Source organism: Nomascus leucogenys, chromosome 2 (genome assembly GCF_006542625.1).
Source record: "Nomascus leucogenys isolate Asia chromosome 2, Asia_NLE_v1, whole genome shotgun sequence".
Lineage (NCBI taxonomy): Eukaryota > Metazoa > Chordata > Mammalia > Primates > Hylobatidae > Nomascus > Nomascus leucogenys.
Genome location: NC_044382.1, coordinates 83,085,179 through 83,107,063, shown reverse-complemented (window position 1 = coordinate 83,107,063; position 21,885 = coordinate 83,085,179). Strand labels below are relative to the sequence as shown.

Sequence of the window (21,885 nt, the reverse complement as noted above, 5' to 3'; positions counted from 1 at the left end):
ACAAATAATTGCAATCGTCATACGTGCCTGTTTTTACAAAGCAGAAATCAGGAAAAAAGTATTTCCGATAAAAAGTATTTTAAGGTTATGGATAGAGAGGTATACAAACAAGCGATGGGCTTGGATCACTAGTGATTTTGGAAAGGACAGGAATACAGGAACTAAGCGAGAGACAGGCGAGAATGGCGAGGCGCAGCGGGAGACGACGGAAGTTGGTCACTCCCTCGAATTGCCCCCTGGCTGCCGGATGCTAGGCCAGCCTTGAGCAGGAGAACCGGACACTATGTACTCAGCAGGGGGAGCCAAGACTTAGCGCTAACCATTGCACCTGGGGCTGGGAGCCAGCGCCGGAGCCAGGAGGCCCGCTAGGCGGCTGCAGGCGCTGTGACGGCCACCTGGGGGCGGCCACGTGAGCGCCACGCCGTGCGCCCGCCAGGCCAGCCCCGCCCCTGCCCGCCCGCTTCTGCTCAACCTAACCCAGCCCCAGCTCCAGCCTCAGCTCCCCTCCTGCCTGGATCGAGCGCCCGCACTCCCGTCCCTGCAGCCACCCGAGTCCCGCTCGCTGTCGCCTGCACGCGAGTCCCTGACACGCGCTCCCGCATCCCGGGATCGTCCCAGCGGCCCCTGCGCCCTTCCTGGGATCACTACAGCGGCCCCGAGCCCCGGGATCGGTCCATCTGCCCCGCGTGGCCCCAGCTGCTTGCCCGGAGCGCCAGCCAGCGCGCCCCGCTCTCCGCTCCCCGGCACTCTCGGGGGGCCCGCCCGCCCTGCACCCTGGAGCTCCGGGCCGCGAGCCTCTGCCAACTCCTCTGGACCCTCGCGGCCGTGGGCAGCGGCTGCCGCGCCTGTCCGCCCGAGGGAGGTAGGTGTGGACCGCGGCCGGCAAGGCTGTGGGGGGCTGGGAGCCGGCGCTGCAGGCCTGTGCGCCCCGGTGCAGCTGGCATCTGGAGCGTGCTGGGTCTGGGCTTGGGAATGGGGCCGGAGAAGGCATGGAAGGAGAGTGCGGGGGCGCTTCTCCTCTGGTTGTTAAACTCTCTGGCGCTCAGTGCTTGCTTTGGTGAAATGCGGAAGTTGTGCGGATTAACGGCGATGTGGATATGGAAAGCTATTGGCAAGCAATGGGCGGTGATCTGGCTGCAAGTGACAGATAGTTTGGGGGCCTCTGCCCGAGGCGCCCTCGGGGCCCCTAGAGTGTGGGCGCATCGCTGCCTTCCTGTCCCCTGCAGGGCTCAGAGCCGCATCCCCCACTCTTTCCCCTGAACTAGAGGCCTGCGTCAGCCCGAATTCCCGGAACCTCCAGGACTGTGTAGACGCGCCCTTGCTGCATTGTTGGCTGCGGGAGTTTGGTTGTTGGCAGGCGCTGCTGACATGCGTGCCAAGGGGCTGGGCATTAATAAGCCGGTGGCCGCGCGGGGGTGGGGGCCTCCCAGGTAAGCCCCGGCCTAGATCCTTTTGCGCGCGCCTGGGGGATTTCGGGGAACCAGCCCAGCTGCGCCCTGAGTGTGACAGATGGGCTGCATGGGGAAGTGAGATCTGCCCAAGGGGACGGTCCCAGGGAGCCCGACCTCTGGGACTTCGGTGGTGGGTGCTTCTTCAGCCAGGAAAGCAGGAAACACTAGGGCTGGAGTCCTGGGTTGGAATTCTAGCTCATTTATGCTCTCTGGCCCTCGGTTTTCTCATCGGTAAAATGGGTACAGTATTAGTATCTACCACTTAGTATCCTTGGAAAGAGTAGATGAGTATGTATATGTCAGGTGCTTGGAACAGTACCTGGCACACAGTGTGATGGTCTATGGCCACGGGAGACATCTGATGGCCACGGGCCCTATGGTTGAGGGCCCTGGACAGGCTGTGAAGTCACAGGGAATTGAGTCACGTGGTCTATCCTAATGTTTTTACCGAGGAGGAAACCGAGGGTTAGAGTGATCCCCAGGCCCACAGAAGCTCCCTAAGAGGAAGCCAGTCACATAAACAAATTCTAAAAAGCGAGATGTAGTAAATGGGAATACAGAGCAAGCAGGTGGGAGCTGAGAATGCCCACTGTGTGTGTAAAGGGGAGAGGGTTATGGGGGAAGGCTTCCTATAGCAGGTGATGTTTAAGCTGAGCTGGGGAAGAGGCAGGTGGAAAGAGGTAGAGTTCAGAGATGGCGTATGCAGGTGTCTTCCTTCTCTGTGGCCTCCACAGCACCCGATGTTCATTCCTTTGTTCAGCTATTAATTCAACAACTACAGTAAAACCTCTCAACGACACGAATTTCAGTGTAACATGGCTGGGAATGGCGTCCGCCCTCCTCTCAGCCCCCATTTTCGAAGAAGTGGGTGGGGTCCAAAGTTCTTATCCTCTGCAGGGAATGGGGAGGCCAGAAGTCAGAACTGAGATGGTCACAGTTTACACATAATCATCAGTGTACATTCTAAGAGCTACCGTATTTTTGGGCCAGGAGCGTGGTGGCTCAGGCCTGTAATCTCAGTACTTTGGGAGACTGAGGAAGGTGGATCACTTGAGGTCAGGAGTTTGAGACCAGCCTGGCCTACATGGGGAGCCCCCATCTCTACTAAAAATACAAAAATTAGCTGGGCATGTTGGCATGAGCCTGTAATCCCAGCTACTCGGGAGGCTGAGGCAGGGGAGTTGAGAATCGTTTGAACCCAGGAGGCATAGGTTGCAGTGAGCTGAGATTGCACCACTGCACTCCAGCCTGGGCAACAAAGGGAGACTCTGTCTCAAAAAATAAAAAAAAATGCACCAATTTTTTTTCTTGTGCTTTTTGTAACTGTACAGTACTTTTTGGCTGATTAAGGATATATCACTGGCTGGGTGTGGTGGCTCACGCCTGTAATCCCAGCCACTTTGGGGGGACCGAGGCGGGAGGATTGCTTGAGCCCAGGAGTTCAAGACCAGCCTGGCTGACAGGGTGAAACCTGGTCTCTATTTTAAAAAAAAATCGCTGATTTGCTTCTAAAACATTTTACTATATTATGTGGCAGAGAAAGCTATGGGTCACCAGTACCCATGTTCTCGTCCTCCTGGGGTGCTCCCTGGATGAATTTTCCCAGGCTCCCTTACCATTTGGTAGGGCCACATGGCTGAGTTTTGGCTGATGAAACGTGAGTGTGTCCATTTCAATCCTCAACCCTAAAAACCTCTCACTCTTTCCTCATTTGTTGGACAAGTCAAGGGGACTTTGAAGGCCTACAGAAGGGCAGAGCCACAAGCCAGAAGTAGTGTTTTTTGTTTTTGAAATGGAGTCTGCTCTGTTACCCAGGCTGGAGTGCAGTAGTGTGATCTCAGCTCACTGCAACCTCTGCCTCCCAGGTTCAAGTGATTTTCCTGCCTCAGCCTCTTGAGTCTGAGCTGGGACTATAGGCACATGCCACCATGCCCAGCTAATTTTTGTATTTTTAGTAGAGATGGGATTTCACTGTGTTGGCCAGGCTGGTCTCAAACTCCTGACCTCAACTGATCCACCCGCCTCCCAAAGTGCTGGGATTACAGGCGTGAGCCACCGTGCCCACTCGGGAATGATGTCTTTAGGGTTGTTATCTTGCTGTGGGGAGATTCTCCAAAGCAGTCTTGTCCAGTTTTTGGCAGGGTTGTTGTCTGGTTGCCGGGACTCTGGGAGCTGTGTGAAGAAAGCCAAGGGTGAACAGCAGAAGCTTGGACTTGTTCAAGCTCATTCTCCAGGATTCACTATTTCTGGTCCAATTTCTTACACCTGAAGCAGAACAACTGAATGATCAGGGCTATAGCCAAAGTAATAGCGGCAGGTTGAACTAATGTAAAAGAATCAAAGTGTTTTTTGTTGAGGGAGATTGGTTCTGCTGACCTAAAAGCTGCAGGTTATTACCCCCAATGAACTGAGAAGGCTCCTAGAATGTGGTTAGAGCAATGACCTTGTCTGCACCTGAGATGAAAGCGGCTTGGGACTTAAAGTGTTGCTGGATCAAATTCTTGCAGCCAAGGCTGATGAGCACAAGCAAGGAGGCTTCTTTTTTTGTTGTTGTTTTGAGACAGGGTCTTGCTCTGTCACCCAGGCTGGGGTGCAGTGGCACGGTCACAGCTCACTGCAGCCTGGAACTCCTCAGCTCAAGTGATCCTCCTGCCTCAGCCTCCCAAGTAGCTGGGACTACAGACATGAGCTACCACCATGCCTGGCTAACTTTTAATTTTAGTGTAGAGATGGGGTCTCACTCTGTTACCCAGGCTGGGCTTGAACTCTGGGCTCAAGCAATTCTTATGCCTCGGCCTCCCAAAGTGTTAGGATCACAGGCATGAGCCGTGCCCAACCATAAGAAGGCTTCACACAAAGGAAGGAGTGAGTCACTAACACGCTGATGATAAAGCAGAAAATAACAGTGCCCCCCCACCCCACGACCCCCAAAGTCCCAGGGCTATAGGACTCCTAGAGAAGTGTTTCAAATGGCTCCAGAGTCAGAGGGTGGATGGCGTTCTGTTCTCCAGCTGTGAAGCTTTTGAGATCTAGCAAGGACTAGCAAGCCAGAGGAAGCACCCGGAAGTAGGTGCCTAAACCGCAGAGAATTGCCCTAGGCCGGTGTTTCTCTAACTTCATTGCACATCAGCATCCCCAGGAGGACTTGCTTACACTTTGATTGCTGGACCCATCCCCAGAGTTTAATTTAGTAGGTCTGTAGTGAGGCTTGAGAATTTGCATTACCAGCAAGTTGCCAGGTGAGGCTGCTGCAGTGGCTGCTGCGGCAGCTGGTCCCATACTTTTAGAAGCGCTGGTTAAGGAAGTGATGACTGTATTGAAAGCTCTGGATTCAGCCTGCACCAGCTTCAAACCCAACTCTAGTCATGTGATTTGGGGCAAGTCACATAACCTCTCTGTTCCTTAGTTTTCTCATCTGTAGAATGAAGCTAAGAGCGACTAACTCCTGGGGTTCAGGGGAGGCTTCATGAAGGAGGTGATATCTAAGCTGAGACCTGAGGGATGAACAGTCAAGTTGGCCAGGGGATGGGTAGAGAGGACAGGCTGGGGTGTGTACCAGACAGAGGGCATAGCATGTTCAGAGCCAGAGGAGGAAGGAGTGCATGCCTTCTAGGGAGCTGGGAGGAGTTATGTAGCAAGTGCTTTGTAAGTGATACTGAAATGCTACCAATCTGTTCTGGGCAGGATCGCAGTGGAGAGGAAGCCGACCAGGGTATGGAAAACGGGCTGCTGGATGGGCTCAGAAATGGCACAAGTTATTTGTGCTCTTCTTTCACTGGCCAGAATGCAGGCACATGACCTTACCTAGCTGCAAGGGATGCTGGGAAATATAGTCCCTGGCCAGGCAGGGGAGAAAGGATTCCTGGATGAAAGCCAGCTCTCTGTGCCACTGTGGTTTTCAGGCCCCCTCTCTCACTTCTTCTCCACCTTGCTCACTTTGCTCCATTCTGTTGAGTGAATGAATTTTACAGATGAAGAAGCTGAGGTTCAGAAGGTTAAGTAATTTCCCCAGCATTCCTCAGCTGATTGTGGCAGGGCCAGGACTTGAATTCATCCCAAAGGCCTTGTTTGGCTAGATCTGGTTTTGGTGCTTATCACATCCTCCATGAGCCAGTCTTTCCCACTACGGCCTCAGCCATGTCACTGGACTAAGTAACGCCTATGTATTTACAACACAGTAGGTTGTTTTGTTTGTTTTTGTTTGTTCGTTTGTTTGTTTTTTCGGAGGTCTGGGGGCGGGGGGATAGAGTCTTGCCCTGCTGCCCAGGCTAGAGTGCAGTGGCACAATCTTGGCTCACTGCAACCTCTGTCTCCTTGGTTCAAGTGATTCTTGTGCTTCAGCCTCCCAAGTAGCTGGGACTATACAGGTCGTGCGCCACCACACCTGGCTAATTTTTGTATTTTTGGTAGAGGTGGGGTTTCTCCATGTTGCCCAGGCTGGTCTCGAACTCCTGGCCTCAAGCGATCTGCCTGCCTCGGCCTCCCAAAGTGCTGGGATTACAGGGGTCAACCACCGTGTAATCCAACCACCGGCCACAACCCAAAAGTCCTTCTGTTTCTCCATTATATTGGCAGGAAACTGCCAGCTTTTCTTCACTTACTCGTTCATTCATGCAGCACGCACTTGTGCATTTATGGTGTGTGCCAGGCATTGTGCTTTGGGCTGGGAGCTGCAGAGGAACAAGACACACGGCCCCTTTTGTTCAATACACTCACATGGCCTGGCCACCGAGAGGGCTGGGCACACAGAGTTCATGTGAGAAGTGAGACGTGCTGTATCCCTGGGCTGACCCACCAGGAGTACAGAGTGTACTGTGGACATGCAGAGGGTGCCCAGCACCTTGTGCATTTTGCTAATCAAAGCTATAATTATGATATTTTGTGTTTCATATTCCAAAATGCATTTTTCAGATTCCTGAAACAATAAAATAGCCCTTGCACGATGACAGTTTTATATGCGGAAAACACAGTGTACTGCAATGATATTTTTACGAGCCTTTGGCAGAGCAAATGATGACGTATCTCTGGCTTCCGCAGCAGGTTGCTGTTTACATCGGTAAGTTGATTTCTCTGTCTCTTTTTTTTTTTTTTTGAGACAGAGTCTTGCTCTGTCACCCAGGCTGGAGTGCAGTGGCACGATCTCGGCTCACTGCAACCTCCGCCTCCCAGGTTCAAGCAATTCTTCTGTCTTGGCCTCCTAAAGTAGCTGGGATTGCAGGTACATACCACCACACCCAGCTGTTTTTTGTATTTTTAGTAGAGATGGGGTGTTCACCATGTTGGTCAGGTCTCAAACTGCTGACCTCGTGATCTGCCTGCCTTGGCCTCCCAAAGTGCTGGGAGTACAGGTGTGAGCCACCGCACCTGGCCTTCTCTGTCTCTTTATGGTATGTGGGGAGATTTGTTTTTAAAAGGAAAAGGGGAAGAGAAGGTTGGGGAGGGCTCCTTAAAATTACACCAGAGGCTGGATACAGTGGCTCACGCCTGTAATTCCAACACTTTGGGAGGCTGTGGCTGGAGGATCACTTGAGTCCAGGAGTGGCAAGACACCTTCTCTACAAAAAATTTTTTAAAATAAGCCAGGCATGGTGGCACACACCTGTAATCCCAGCTACTCAGGAGGCTGAGGCACAAGAATCACTTGAACCCGGGAGGTGGAGGTTGCAGTGAGCCAAGATTTAGCCACTGCACTCCAGCCTGGGCGATAGAGTGAGACTCCATTTCAAAAAACAAAACAAAGAAAGAAATTCCACCAGATTCATTCTAGAGCTGGATTTCTCAGCCTCGGCACTGACATTGGGCCAGATCTTCTTCATTGTAGGGGACTGTTCTGTTTATTTTAGGATGTTTAGCAGCATCCCTGGCCTCTATCCACTAGATGCTAGTTGCACCCCTAGAGTTGCAACAACCAAAAATGTCTCTAGACATTGCCAAATGTCCCTTGAGGGAGCAAAATTGCCCAAGGTTGAGAGCCGCTCTTCAGGACTTTGTTAGTTTCCAATTGCTGCTGTAACAAATTGCTGCAATTACTTAGTGGCTTTAAAACAACAAATTTATTATCTTATAGTTCCTGGGGATCAGGAGTTCTAAAATCTAGGTGTCAGCATGGCTGTGTTCCTTCTGGAGGCCCCAGGAGAAAATCGGTTTCTTTGCCTTCTCCAGATTCTAGGGGCTGTCCTCATTCCTTGGGCTCCTGACCCCTCTCTCCATCTTTGAAGCCAGCAGTGTGGCAACTTCACACCTTTCTGTCTTTGGTCACATCTCTTCCTCTAACTCTGACCCTTCTACCTCCTTTTTCTAAGGATCCTTGTGATTACACTGGGCTCACAGGATAATCCACGACTGTCTCCCATCTTAAGATCCTTAATCACATCTGCAAAGTCCCTTTTGCCATATAAGGTAACATATTCACAGGTTCCAGGGATTAGGATGTAGACATGTTAGGGGAGCCATTTTTCTGCCTGCCACAGACAGTCTGGCCTCAGGGTATAATGAAATTTGCTTATGGAGGGCTTGTAGGGAGCGAAGTGATTTAGGGAGTCAGGGACTGGAGGATTATTGGGACATAACAGCAGCTAGTACTTTTGGGAGTCAAGTCTATCCCAGACACTGTGTGCCTAATCTCATTGTATCCTCAGAACAACCCCTGCAGGGGTACTGTTAGCTGACCCCTGTTTACAGAGGAGGGAACTATCCAAGGAAGGCTTTCTGGAGGCCAGGTGCAGTAGCTCATGCATGTAAGAAACTTTGGGAGGTCTAGGCAGGAGGATCGCTTGAGGCCAGGAGTTCAGATGCAAGAGGATCACTTGAGCTTGGGAGACTGAGGCTGCAGTGAGCCATGATTGCACCACTGCACTCCAGCCTGGGTGACAGAGTGAAACCCTGTCTCAAAAAAGAAAAGAAAAGAAAGAGACCAGCCTGGGCAATGTAGGGAGATGACCATCTCTACAAAAATAAAATAACACAATTAGCTAGATGTGGGTGGTATGCACCTGTAGTCCCAGGTACTCTGGAGGCTGAGATGGGAGGATCGCTTGAGCCCAGGAGTTGGAGGCTGCAGTGAGCTATGATTGCACCACTGCACTCCAGCCTGGCCAACAGAGCCAGACACTCTCTCAACAACAACAATAACAACAAAACAAACCCAAAAGAAACAAACAAGGAAGGCTTTCTGGAGGAGGTCAACATTTGAGGTGCGTCTTGAAGAGATTAAAGGGTTTTGCTAGTGAGTGGGAAAAGGATTCAAGGCCGAGGTGTTGCTGGTGGAGGGTGTCCAGGTGCTTGGCATTTTGAGCAAAGAATTGGACAAAACACACGAACAAAACAAGAAAAGAATAAAGCAATGAAAGCAAATATTTACGGAAAACAAAAGTACACTCCACAGGGTGGGAGTGGGCTCGAGCGGATTGCTTACAGAATTGCCTGGGGTTTAAACACCCTCGAGAGGTTTCCCTTTGGTTACTTGATGTACACCCTATGCAAATGAAGTAGTAGCCTGGGATCAGTCTGATAGGTTGTGGAAAGCAACCAGTCAGAGGCTGAAGTGAAGTTACAAATGAAGACTCCTATACAAACGAGGACTTGGCCAGCACCAGCCTGATTGGTTGTGGGAAGGGACCAATCAGAGGTAATTTCAGTTTTTCATCTGCCACGCAGATAAGTTGGGGGTTGCAAAGGGAGTAGCCTCTGGTCCTTTTGTTACTTGGGCTTGGAAAGTAGGGGTTTTCCTTTTGATTTAGTTCTAGGAAGTCAGCCTGAATCAGCCTTAGGTTCCCTGCCTCCAGACCCTATTCGCCTGCCTCAGAGGCACCTGCAGATAGACACAAGGGCAAGGAGGTGAGGAGAGTTTGGTGGTGCATTGAGATTGATTCTTGGACTTGGAAACTTGGGAAGCTGAGATGGCAGGGAGGAAGGGATGGATGGGCTGGACTCTGTAAATTGGTCCTTTCATTCTGATGTAAAGTGTACTATTTCTCTCAATAGTTTAAATAAATGTTTATGAGCACCCACTATATGCTAGGGGTGCAGACATTAAGACACTGATGTAAACTCTTAGCTTGATGCTTGACTTAATCACTCCTAATGCTGCACCCCAGTAAATAAACACTGAGCAGCCAGGCACAGTGGCTCACACCTATAATCCCATCTCTTTGGGAGGCTGAGGCGGGTGGATCACTTGAGGTCAGGAGTTCAAGACTAGCCTGACCAACATGATGAAACCCCGTCTCCACTAAAAATACAAAAATTAGCCAGGCATGGTGGTGGGTGCCTGTAATCCCAGCTACTCGGGAGGCTGAGGCAGGAGAATCACTTGAACCCGGGAGGCGGAGGTTGCAGTAAGCCGAGATCACGCCACTGTACTCCAGCCTGGGTAACAGAGCGAGACTCCGTCTCAAAACAAAAGAAACACTAAACAGAAGGGTATTTGAGTTCATGTTGAGCACCTGTGCACTGAAGGCAATACAAGGTATGGGGGGAGGAATGGAGACAGCAGTGCAGACCTTAGGATGTCACAGCCCGCCTGACAGGTCTGTTGTCTAGGACAGGGTCGCAGCTCCTAATGATGGGGCCCAGGATTCAAACCCTGGCCATGCAGCTGTAGAGCACAAGCTGTTAGCCACTGTATCGGGCTTTGGTTTTTGTTTCTTGTTTGAAGGAAACTCGGGACTCCAGCTAGGGTTTAAAATATCTTCAGAACAAGCCAGGTGCAGCCTTCAGCCTAGCGCTGTGCAGTTCCACTCCCTTAAGGTTGCCTTTTCAGAGGTAGACTGTCACTTCTGGACCTAGCAGCTCCTGTCATTGTCAAAGGAGAGTCCAGTGTAGCACCTGGTGAGCAGTCAGTCTTTCACGTGCATTATTTGTCTTTCTTATTTCCATAGAAATTACGCCTTTTTGAGGTTGATAAGCTTTTGAGGTTGATAAGCAGATAAGAAGCTCTTCTGCTTTCTTATCACTCATTCACAGCACAAAAGCCACACCGTCCCTTCTCTGAATTCGTGCTAAACTGTGAGAAACTCAGCTTCTTCTAGTTGGTGGAATAAGACAGTGTTCTTGGCATGGTATGTAAAGGAACCAGATGGCTGGGCACTGTGACTCATGCCTGTAATCTCAACACTGGGAGGTTGAGGCGGGAAGATCACTTGAGACCAGGGGCTCGAGACTAGCCTAGGCAACACAGCAAGATGCCATCTGTAATAAATAAAGGAACCAGAAGAAGACCTACCAGTGTAGGGATAGGGTGGGGAAGGGAAGTAGTAAGGGGAAGTAGAGCTAAAGTCTCATTTATCATACTTGGAAATCAGAAGATAGGATCAAAATAGATAAATTAAGAAATGATCAGGGCCGGGTGCAGTGGCTCATGCCTGTAATCCCAGCACTTTGGAGGGCCGAGGTGGGTGGATCCCTTGAGTCCAGGAGTTTGAGACCAGCTGGGCACGTGGTGAAATCCCATCTCAACAAAAATATACAAAAATTAGCTGGGTATGGTGACGCGTGCCTGTGGCCCCAGCTACTCTGGCGGCTTATGTGGGAGGATCACTTGAGCCTGGGAAACAGAGGTCGCAGTGGGCCAAGATTGTGCCACTGGACTCCAGCCTGGGTGACACAGCGAGACCCTGTCTCAAAAAAAAAAAAAAAAGAATCGGAAAGCATATTATTTAGTGATATATAGATAGATAGAGAGACAGAGAGAGAGATGCTAAGGGTAACACTGAGAATAGTTGGAAGTAGTTGCCTCTAGGGGTGGGAAGTAGGGCTGCCCATGGAAAGTTGCAAAGGTTGTTCACTAGAGTTGAGCAGTACCCCACCTATATGATCATATACAGTGGCCCTAGTAAGAAAAAGGTGTTTAAAGTATTTTTAAAATTATATATAAATAATATACAATGGCCCAAACCCTGGCTGGGTTTGGACAGAGTCTCACTCTGTCGCCCAGGCGGGAGTACAGTGGCATGATCTTGGCTCGCTGCAAACTCTGCCTCCCAGGTTCAAACAATTCTCCCACCTCAGCTTCCCAAGTAGCTGGGATTACTGGGATTATAGGCACGTGCCACCATGCCCCACTAAGTTTTGTATTTTTAGTAGAGACGGGGTTTCACCATGTTGGCCAGGCTGGTCTCGAACTCCCGACCTCAGGTGATCTGCCTGCCTTGGCCTTCCAAAGTGTTGAGATTACAGGCGTGAGCCACCGTGCCTGGCTGGTTTGGGGCTTTTCATATTGCATGTGACAGAAAACCTATCTGTAACTAGCTAAATAGCCCTTTCCCCTACTGTCCCCCAAAAGGCGGGGTTTATTGTATCATCTGATTCAGAAATCTACGCGGGGCTTGGTAGTTTGGTTTCGGGAACATCTGGATTCCAGGTCTCAAATGACATCATCACTATTCATTTTTCTCTTTCTCTGGTTCTGCCCTCCACCACACATCAGCTTTGTTCTGTGTTGGCCTCAGCCCCAGTCTCAAGTTCACATTCAGTATGAAAAGGCTGATCACCTCTTCCAGTCACTCAAGCAAAAAGCCCCAGGTATGCTACAATGGGCTAGAATAGTTTGACTGTAATCACATGACCACCTCTAAGCCAATCTCTGTGGCCAGGCACCCCAGTGGTTGGTTTAGGCCTGGATCTTGTGACACACTCCTAAACACATGACTTGAGGGTGGGGCAGAGGCAGATCTTCACACAGAAGCTGGTGTGTGATTCCAGGTGGCTGATCAGTCACCTGTGTCCACTGTGGTTGTAGTCAAGGGCGTGTGGGTTGTGCTGTGCTGGGCGTATACTAGTGTGTGCACTGGCCAGCTCAGGATGCCACGTATTGGCTTTGGGATGCTGGTTCCCAGGAGTGGCAGTGGGAAGATTCCACCAGCTTTCTACAGTAGGAAGGCAGGTCCTGGGGTGAGGGTGAGCCCTGAGGGGGACCAGTGGCCACTGTGGCTTGACCCGCAGGCCTTGACCTGAGCATTGCAGGCATAGTTTCCTGCCCCTGTAACTGCCAGATCGAGACTCAGTGAGACAGTGGTTTCTGTGGCCAGAGCCTGAAATAGTCTATTCCCTGAGGACCCCTGAAGAAGCCTGGCTTTGCTACGAGCCAGACACCCAGGTCACAAGTCTGGCTGGGACCCAAGGCTCAGTCCCCTTTATTTATGATAATAAAAATGATGATAATAATAGCTGTTGAGTTCACGGGGTGAGTACAATTATGCATCCCCACTGAGGCTTAAGAGGTGAAGTCACATAGCCAGTTAGTGGCAGAGATGGGGCTTGAACCTGGGTCTTCCTGACTCAGTCAGCTACCTTTCCATAGAAATAGGGACTGGAGGCCGGGCGCAGTGGCTCATGCCTTTAATCCCCAGCACTTTGGAAGGCCAAGGAGGGTGGATCACTTGAGGGCAGGAGTTCAAACAAAAAAATTTAAAAAAAAAAAGAAAAAGAAAAGAAAAGAAATAGGGACTGGGAGGAGAAGATATGGGTGCCTGAGTGAGGTAGAGAAAGCTTTCAAGAAAATCCTGATGTCTTTCAGCTGGAGTCCTATTCTTATCACAGGAGCAGATCCTTTCTTTGGGCCAAGGGAACCCCAGGATAGATAGAGATCCCTAGGAGGCTGGGCACCTTGCCTGGTGTTAGAACAGGCCTCTTGGAACTGACTTAGGGACTAAGGAAGGTTCCTTGCTTGTTTGGGGAAATCCAACATCCTCCAGGTACCCAGTCTTCATGTGCAAATGTAAGAGTATCTGCCAAGTTAGGACTCTGGATTGAGGCCACAGTTTTCCCAGGTTGACCGTGCCCAGGCACCCATTTGTCATAAAGGATGTGACCTTTAGGCCAGGTGCAGTGGCTCATGCCTGTCATCCCAACACTTTAGGAGGCCAAAGTAGGAGGATTGCTTGAGGCCAGGAGTTCGAGACTAGCCTGAGCAACATGGTGAAACTGTGTCTCTACAAAGATAAAAAATTAGATGGGCATAGTGACACACACCTGTAGTCCCAGCTACTCAGGAGGCTGAGGTAGGAGAATCACTTGAGCCCAGAGATCCAGGCTGCAATGAGCTCTGATCGCACAATTTTACTCCAGCCTGGGAAGCAGAACAAGACCCTTTCTCAAAAAATAAAACTTTACAAAATAGAGGATGTGACTTTTTATGATATGGGATGGAAGGAGCTACTGTTACCAAATAAAATTAGCAAGTGGAAAGGAAAAAAGAAAATTACAGTAGATTATACAAGTTTAGGTATCAGAGTATGAAGATTGTGAATCCAGGATTGTTATGCTATCCCATGGTATAAGAGACCCAGGTTCTCTTTGTCTCATAGCTCTTCCAGCCTCAGCACAGGGCCATCCACCTCATGGTCTAAGGTAGCTGCTTGAGCTCCGGCAATCACATATGCATTTCAGCCAGCAGGTTGGAATGAGAGCCAAGGGGCACGCTCCCTTTAAGAACCCTTCCCTGTGGTTGCACACAGTCCTTCTTATATCCCATTGGCTAAAACTTGTTCACATGGTTACATCTATCTGCAAAGGAGTCTGGGAAATGTATCCTGAGTGGCCACGTGACATGCTTAGCCAAAACCCGGTGGTTCTCTTATTAAGGAAGAAAGAGTGAACAGCTATTGGGGGATAGTTTGCCACAGCTGCCTTAAGAGCAAATTTATGACAACTCAAAAGCCATAGAACAGATACCACTCACTTAGCTCTGGAATGCATATCAAGTGCCTGCTGTGTACAAGGCGCTGTGCCAGGCAGGGTCACAGTTGCTTGTCTTCGTTTTCCAGGGCCAAGGAGAACATCAGGTCTGTGGTGGGACATGGCCGAGAGCCGAGCTCCCCATACTGTAAGATGAGGGAGTCGGCTAGGTGAATTAGTTGGGTAAGGAGCCAGATTTACTCGCTAGCAGCCCAGATCCTGAATCTGAGTGTGCTTTTTTTTGTTTTGTTTTTTGCTTATTTGAGGTGAGGTCTTGCTCTATTGCCCAGGCAATGGCACAATCTCAGTTCACTGCAGCCTCTGCCTCCCCAGGTTCAAGTGATCCTCCCACCTCAGCCTCCTGAGTAGCTGGGACTACAGGCACACGCCGCCATGCCTGGCTAATTTTTGTATTTTTTTGCAGAGACAGGATTTCACCACGTTTCCCAGGCTGGCCTCGAACTCCTGAGCTCAAGCAATCCGCCCACCTTGGCCTCCCAAAGTGCTGGGATTACAGGCATGAGCCGTTCATGCCTGGCCCTGGATCTGAGCTTTTAACCACCGAACTACCCTGTCTAGAGGTCTGCAGGTTGGGGCTATGGTTCTGGCCCTTCTCCTGGCACTGTCCTGGCCCCCAGTGGCCTCTGACTAGGCTGGGCCTGCTGGCAGCTCCTGGCACCACACCGTGTTGGTCAGCAGGGATTCTGGCCAAGGGCTGACCAGGGCAGAGTAGGCGCTGGGGCTGGGAGCGGCTGACAGTGTGGAGAAGCCAGTCCAGGGCTCAGGGAAGATTCTGGTGACAAGCAGGATCAGGTGGCTCTGGCATTGGATCCAGGCCTGTAACTGTATCTTGCCCAGAGGATAAGAAACAAACTTAGCAGTTCACGTCAATTTTCAAACTGTGAGTATAGAAATCAATGTGTGGGTGGTGTGTTAAAGAAAAAGATTAAACAGAAAGAAAAACAAAAGACTTAAGTAGAATAGAAAATAGCAAGAGTGGGCCAAGCACAGTAGCTCACGTCGGTAATCCCAGTGCTTTGGGAGGCCACGGTGGGAGGATCACTTGAGGCTGGAAGTTCAAGACCAGCCTGGATAACATAGTGAGACTCTATCTGTACAAAAATAAAAAACTTTAGCTGGGCATGGTGGCATGGACTGCTCTGGAGGCTGAGGCGGGAGGATCGCCTGAACCCAGCTGTTGGAGGCTACAGTGAGCTGTGATCACACCACTGCACTCCAGCTGGGGCAACCTGTCTCTAAAAATAACATTTAAAAAAAAAATAGCAAGAGTGCATTATACAAAGTAAGGCTAAGCACAATTTCTTGAAATTTTACTTTCTGTTTTATAAGCGTGTACTGGGTTAGGATATAAATATATTTCCTGCTTCAGTAGCCAGAGTACCAAAGCCTTGGCTCTAGAAGACTGTGCACCTGTGGACAGCACTGTCAAAAAAATTGGAATTATTGGTTTGATGTAAAAAATTTTTTAAACTAATTTACTTACTATTTTGTGTCTAAAGCAATCCAGCTTTGTAAAAAAGTTAAAGCAGTATAGAAACGTACAAAGTTTTAAAAAGCTAGCTAGGCTCAGTGGCTCATGCCTGTAATCCTAGCACTTTGGGAGGCCAAGGTGGGCAGATCACTTGAGGTCAGGAGTTCAAGACCACCTTGGCCAACATGGTGAAACCCTGCCTCTACTAAAAATACAAAAATTAGCCGGGTTTGGCGGTGGGGTCCTGTAATCCCAGCTACGCGGGAGGCTGAGGCAGGAGAATCGCTTGAACCTGGGAGGCAGAAGTTGCAGTGAGTGCCAAGATCGTGCCACCTCACTCCAGCCTGGGCAACAGAACAAGAGTCCATCTCAAAAAAATTAAAAGATTAAAAATAAAAAGTTTCCTCCAGCTCTACAACTGCTTATTTCAGGTGCTGTACAGTTCCTGTGGATTTTTCAGGGAAGTTTTCATGCATGTACACATGTCCTTTTTCTTTTCCTTTCTTTTTTTGGGGACAGGGTCTTGCTGTGTTGCCCAGGCTGGAGTGTTGTGGTGCAATTTCAGCTCACTGCAACCTCTGGGCTCACTTGAACCTCCTGGGCTCAAGTGATCCTCCCACCTCAACCTCCTGAGTAGCTGGGACTACAGGCACACACCACCACATCCAGCTAATTTTTTGTATTTTTTTTGTAAAGTCAGGGTCTCATTATGTTGCCCAGGCTGGTCTTAAACTTCTGGGCTCAAGCGATCTTCCCTCCTTGGCCTCCCAAAGTGCTGGGATTACAGACATGAACCACCACATCAGACTTTCTTTTCTTTAAAACTTTGGCTTTCTTGAGATATAATTCACATACCTTACAATCTGCTCATTTTAAATGTACAATTCTGGCTGGGCGCAGTGGCTCATGCCTGTAATCCCAGCACTTTGGGAGGCTGAGGTGGGCAGATCACAAGTTCAGGAGTTCGAGAACAGCCTGGCCAACATGGCGAGTGAAACCTCCTCCCTAAAAAAAAAAAAAAAAAAAAAAAAAAAAATACAAAAATTAGCTGGGCACAGTGGTGTGTGTCTGTAGTCCCAGCTATTCGGGAGGCTGAGGCAGGAGAATCACTTGAACCTGGGAGGCAGAGGTTACAGTGAGCCGAGATCGTGCCACTGCACTCCAGCCTGGGCGACAGGGTGAGACTCCATCTCAGATAGATAGATAGTACAATTCAATGGTATTTTCACAGTCGTATAGCCACAATTTTAGAACCTTTTCATCAACTCAAAAGAAACCCCATACCCATTAGCAATCATTCCCCATTTACCCCAACCATTCCCACCATCATACCGTACCTCCCTCCTCAGGCAACCATTAATCTACTTTCTATTGCTGTAGCTTTGCCTTCTCTGGAAGTTTCATATACAGAGAATTAGTCAATGTATATAGTCTTTTGTGACTGCCTTTCACCTCCCCTAGTGGTCATAAGTTTCATCCATATTGGAGTGTATGTCAGCACCTAGGAGTGGAATTGCTGGATCATACGGTAACTCAGTGTTTAACTTCTTGAGATTTTTTTTTCTGTTTTTTTTTTGTTTTTGTTTTTTTGGTTTTGTTTTGTTTTGTTTTTTTAGACAAGGTCTCACTCTGTCACCCAGGCTGGAGTGCAAGGGCACAATCTCAGCTCACTGCAACCTCTGCCTTCCAGGCTCAGGCAGTTCTCTCACTCAGCCTCCCAAGTAGTTGGGATTGTAGCCACCACGCCTGGCTACCTTTTATATTTTTAGTAGAGACAGGGTTTCGCCATGTTGGCCAGGCTGGTGCCAGAGTGTTTTCTAAGGCAGTTGGCACCATTTTACATTCCACCAGCAGTGCATAAGGGTTTCAATTTTTCCACATCCTTGCCAGCCCTTGTTATTTTCCGTTTTTTAACTTATGTCTGTCTTAGTGGGTGTGACATTCATTTGTATTTCCCTAATGGCCATTGATATTGAGTATCTTTCCATGTGCTTATTGGCCACGTGTATATCTTTTTTAGAGAAATGTCTTTTCAAACCCTTTGCCTATTTTTATTTGATTTGTCTGTTTGTTGTTGAATTGTAAGCATTCTTAATATAGTCCTTTATCAGATATATAATTAGCAAAATTTGTGGGTTGTCTCTTTACTCTTTGTTTTTTAGAAGGAGTCTCCCTGTGTCACCCAGGCTGGAGTGCAGTGGCACAATCTCAGCTCACTGCAACCTCCACCTCCTGGGCTCATGCAATTCTCGTGCCTCAGCCTCCTGGGTAGCTGGGATTACAGGCGGGTGCCACCACACCTAGCTAATTTTTTGTATTTTTGGTAGTCAGGGTTTTGCCACGTTGGCCAGGCTGGTCTTGAACTCCTGAATTCACGTGATCCACCTGCTTCAGCCTTCCAAAGTGCTGGGATTACAGGTGTGAACTACCAAGTCCAGCCCAGGTAATCTCCAATTTATCTATTATTTTGTTGCTGTTGCTTTTGGCATCTTATCTAAGAAGGCTTTGCCTAACTCAAGGTCATGAAGAATTTATTCTATATTTTCTTCTAATATAATTTTAGCTCCTAATTTAGGCTTTTGATCCATTTTGAGTTAATTTTTGGGTATGGCGTAAGGAAGGGGATCAACTTCAGTTTTTTGCATGTGGATATTCATTTATCCCAACACCATTTGTTGAAAAGATTCTTCCTTCCCTGTTGAATCATCTTGGCTTGTTGAAAATCAAGTGACTGTAAAACTGAGGGTGAATTATCTTGGCACCCTTGTTGAAAATCATGTGGCTGTAAATGTGACAGTTCTATCCTACAATCTTCCTGAACTCTTTCTTGATTATTTTTGTGTGTCTGTGGGTATGGACCGTCCCCTTTCTAACAGTCATGGAGTATTTCATGGTGTAGAGAGAAATACTGTAATCTGTATAATGAGCTTCTATTGGACATTTGGGGTTGTTGGGTTTTGTTGCTGTTACTGATTGTGCTACAGAAAATGCTTTTAGGCCAGGCGTGGTGGCTCACATCTGTAATCCCAGCACTTTGGGAGTCTGAGGCAGGCGGATCACCTGAGGTCAGGAGTCCGAGACTAGCCTGGCCAACATGGTGAAACCCCGTCTCTACTAAAAATACAAAAATTAGCCAGGCGTGGTGGTGGATGCCTGTAATCCCAGCTACTCAGGAGACTGAGGCAGGAGAATCGCTTGAACCCGGGAGGCGGAAGTTGCAGTGAGCCGAGATCACGCCACTGCACTCCACAGGGCAAGACTCCGTCTCAAAGAAAAACAAACAAACAACGCTTTTAGGGCCACTCCTTCATTCTGGGAAAGTGCATTGAGTGCCTTCTCTGTGCCAGACACTTTTGGAGGTATTGGGCATACAGACAATAACAAAGTAAACGGGTGATTTCAGTTTGAGAAAAGCACAATGAAGAAATGAAGCATGCCTGTAATCCCAGTATTTTGGGAGGCCAAGGCAGGAGGATCACTTGAGCCCAGGAGATTGAGACCAGTCTGGGCAACACAGGGAGACCCTGTTTCTACAAAAAACAAACAAAATTGGCCAGGCTTGGTGGCATACACCTGTGATCCTAGCTACTTGGGAGGTTTGAGTGGGAGGATTGCTTGGGCCTGCGAGGTCAAGCAGTGACCTAGGTGAGCTAGGATTGCACCACTGTACTCCAGCCTGGACGACAGAGCAAGATTCTGTCTCAAAAAAAGAAAAGAAAAAAGTCCGGATGTGGTGGCTCACGCCTGTAATCCCAGCACTTTGGGAGGCCCAGGCAGGAGGATCACCTGGGGTCAGAATTTCAAGACCAGCTTAGCCAACATGGTGAAATGCCATCTCTACTAAAAATGCAAAAATTAGCTAGTTGTGGTGGTGGGCGCCTGGAATCCCAGCTACACGGGAGGCTGAGGCAGCAGAATTGCTTGAACCTGGGAGGTGGAGGTTGCAGTGAGCCAAGATCGCACCATTGCACTCCAGCCTGGGTGACAAGAGTGAAACTCTGTCTCAGAAGAAAAAAACAAGAAGAAAGAAAGAAATGGAACAGGGTGATATGCAAGGGAGTGATTGGATATGCATGTTGGGTTAAGGGTTCTTTGATTTGGGGATTCACAGAAGATTTCACTGAAGAGGCATCCTGTGAGCTGTGAGCTCAATGATGAGAAAGAACCCACTGTTAGGAAGGTTGTTCCAGGCACAAGGAACAGCCAAGTACAAAGGCTTGGAGGTAGGAATGAACTTAACGTGTTCACAGAACAGAAAGAAACCCAGTGTGCCTGGAGAGCAGCCAGGGCCGGAGAAGAAGTGGGCAGCACGCTAGATGAACGCAGCTCTTGCAGCCTTACCAAGGCATTTGGATTTTATTATGAATGTGAAAGGAAGCTGCTGGGGGTGGGCATTAAGCAGAGGAGTGCCACGATCTAATTGATGTGCTAAAAAGAGCACTCTGCTTAAGAAGCTGTTCCTTTCCAAACCTGAATCCAACATTTGCAAACACTGAGTTCTTAAAAGTGGAATGACTGGGTCAGCGGGTTTAGACATTTAAAATGTTCCTGGGTGCTGCCAACTGTCTCCCCAAAAGATAGCTCTAGGTTTTACCCTAAGGGTGCCAGCTCCTGTGATAGCCTGCAGCATTTGGGGTGAGGGTCGGGCGAATTCGCACCCCTGGGCCCCAGCACCCACTCTCTGGCCCTTGCTTTCCTTGTAGGACCTTCGCCTCTGCATTTATCCAGTAACTCTGGCTGTGCCGGATACTGCTTGGGTAAAACGGGCACCCCAGGAACATGGCAGACGAAGATCTCATCTTTCGCCTGGAAGGCGTTGATGGCGGCCAGTCTCCCCGAGCTGGCCATGATGGTGATTCTGATGGGGACAGCGACGATGAGGAAGGTTACTTCATCTGCCCCATCACGGATGACCCAAGGTCGAACCAGAATGTCAATTCCAAGGTTAATAAGTACTACAGCAACCTAACAAAACGTGAGCGGTATAGCTCCAGCGGGTCCCCGGCAAACTCCTTCCACTTCAAGGTGAGTGAGCCACCTACGCCACCTTCCCCACCCGGCTTAGCTGCTGTAAGGGATGGAGGGTTGGGGTCGCTGGTTGGGATCTTCTTCGTATTTCCAAACCCTGGCCAGTGCTCTAAACTCTGAGCTGAGGATATACGTGTTAAGCAGGGAGGGTATTATTGATTTAAAATAAATTTCGTTACCTTGGAACTGGGTGTTTTTCAAATAGTAGCCCAGGACACGCTACGGAGTTGTGAAAACCTTTTGCTGAGTTTTGTCCAATGTTTTGTTTGTTTATTTATTTTAGTTTTCTTTAGAGACAGAGTTCTGCTCCGTCACCCAGGCTGGAGTGCAGAGGTGCTGTTCTTTTTTTTTTTTTTTTTTTTTTAAAAGAAATGGAACAGAACAGAATAAAATAGTAACTACTGGGCAACATTGCAAACTGTAAAGATCTTATTTCTTTGTAAAAATGTTTATTTATTTATGGCAATAGAAAATTCCCAAACTAAGGACCTTATTTCTCTTTCTTTTTCTTTCTTTTTCTTCTTTTTTTTTTTTTTTAATAAATGTGGTCTCGCTTTGTTGCCCAGGCTGGAGTGCAATGGCACAATCATGGCTTACTGCAGCCTTGAATCCCTAGGCTCAAGCAAGCCTCCCACCTCAGCCTCCTGAGTAGCTAGGATTATAGGCTTGTACCACTATACCTGGCTCATTAAAAAAAATTTTTTTGTAGAAATGAGGTTTCCCAGGCTGGTCTTCGACTATCACGCCCAGCCACTTGTTAATTTTTTGAAAGAATTTATTTAACAACATAATTTTAGGTCAGCCATGGTGTCTCACACCTGTAATGCCAGCACTTTGAGAGGACAAAAGGGAGGATCGCTTGAGCCTAGGAGACCAGCCTGGGCAACATAGTGAGATCCTGTCTCTCAAAAAATAAAGTAGGCTGGGTGCGGTGGCTTACGCCTGTAATCCCAGCAGTTGGGGAGGCCAAGGCAAGTGGATCACCTGAGGTAGGAGTTCTAGAGCAGCCTGGCCAACATGGTGAAACTCCATCTCTACTAAAAATACAAAAAATTAGCCGGGTGTGGTGGTGCACACCTATAATCCCAGCTACTTGGGAGGCTGAGGCAGGAGAATCACTTGAACCTGGGAGGCAGAAGTTGCGGTGAACTGAGATTGCACCACTGCACTCCAGCCTGGACAACAAGAGTGAAACTCCTTCTCAAAAAATTAAAATAAAATAAATACATTTATTATTCA

At 48.8% G+C, this 21,885-nt stretch overlaps 1 protein-coding gene across 3 annotated transcripts in view; it reads left to right on the top strand.

The window, feature by feature from the left end:
* The first annotated feature begins 308 nt into the window (after positions 1-308).
* EEF2K (eukaryotic elongation factor 2 kinase) overlaps positions 309-21,885 on the top strand; it is an 83,586-nt gene continuing 62,009 nt past the window's right edge. For 2 of the 3 annotated variants that reach the window (XM_003261444.3, XM_030799878.1), the window contains exons 1-2: positions 309-862; positions 20,322-20,643. In XM_003261444.3, coding sequence (XP_003261492.2) covers positions 20,398-20,643 — 246 coding nt within the window. In that variant the 5' untranslated portion in view covers positions 309-862; positions 20,322-20,397. Of the gene's footprint in view, positions 863-10,387; positions 10,511-20,321; positions 20,644-21,885 lie in introns of those variants that run through there. The other variant, XM_030799872.1, reaches the window with a different exon arrangement.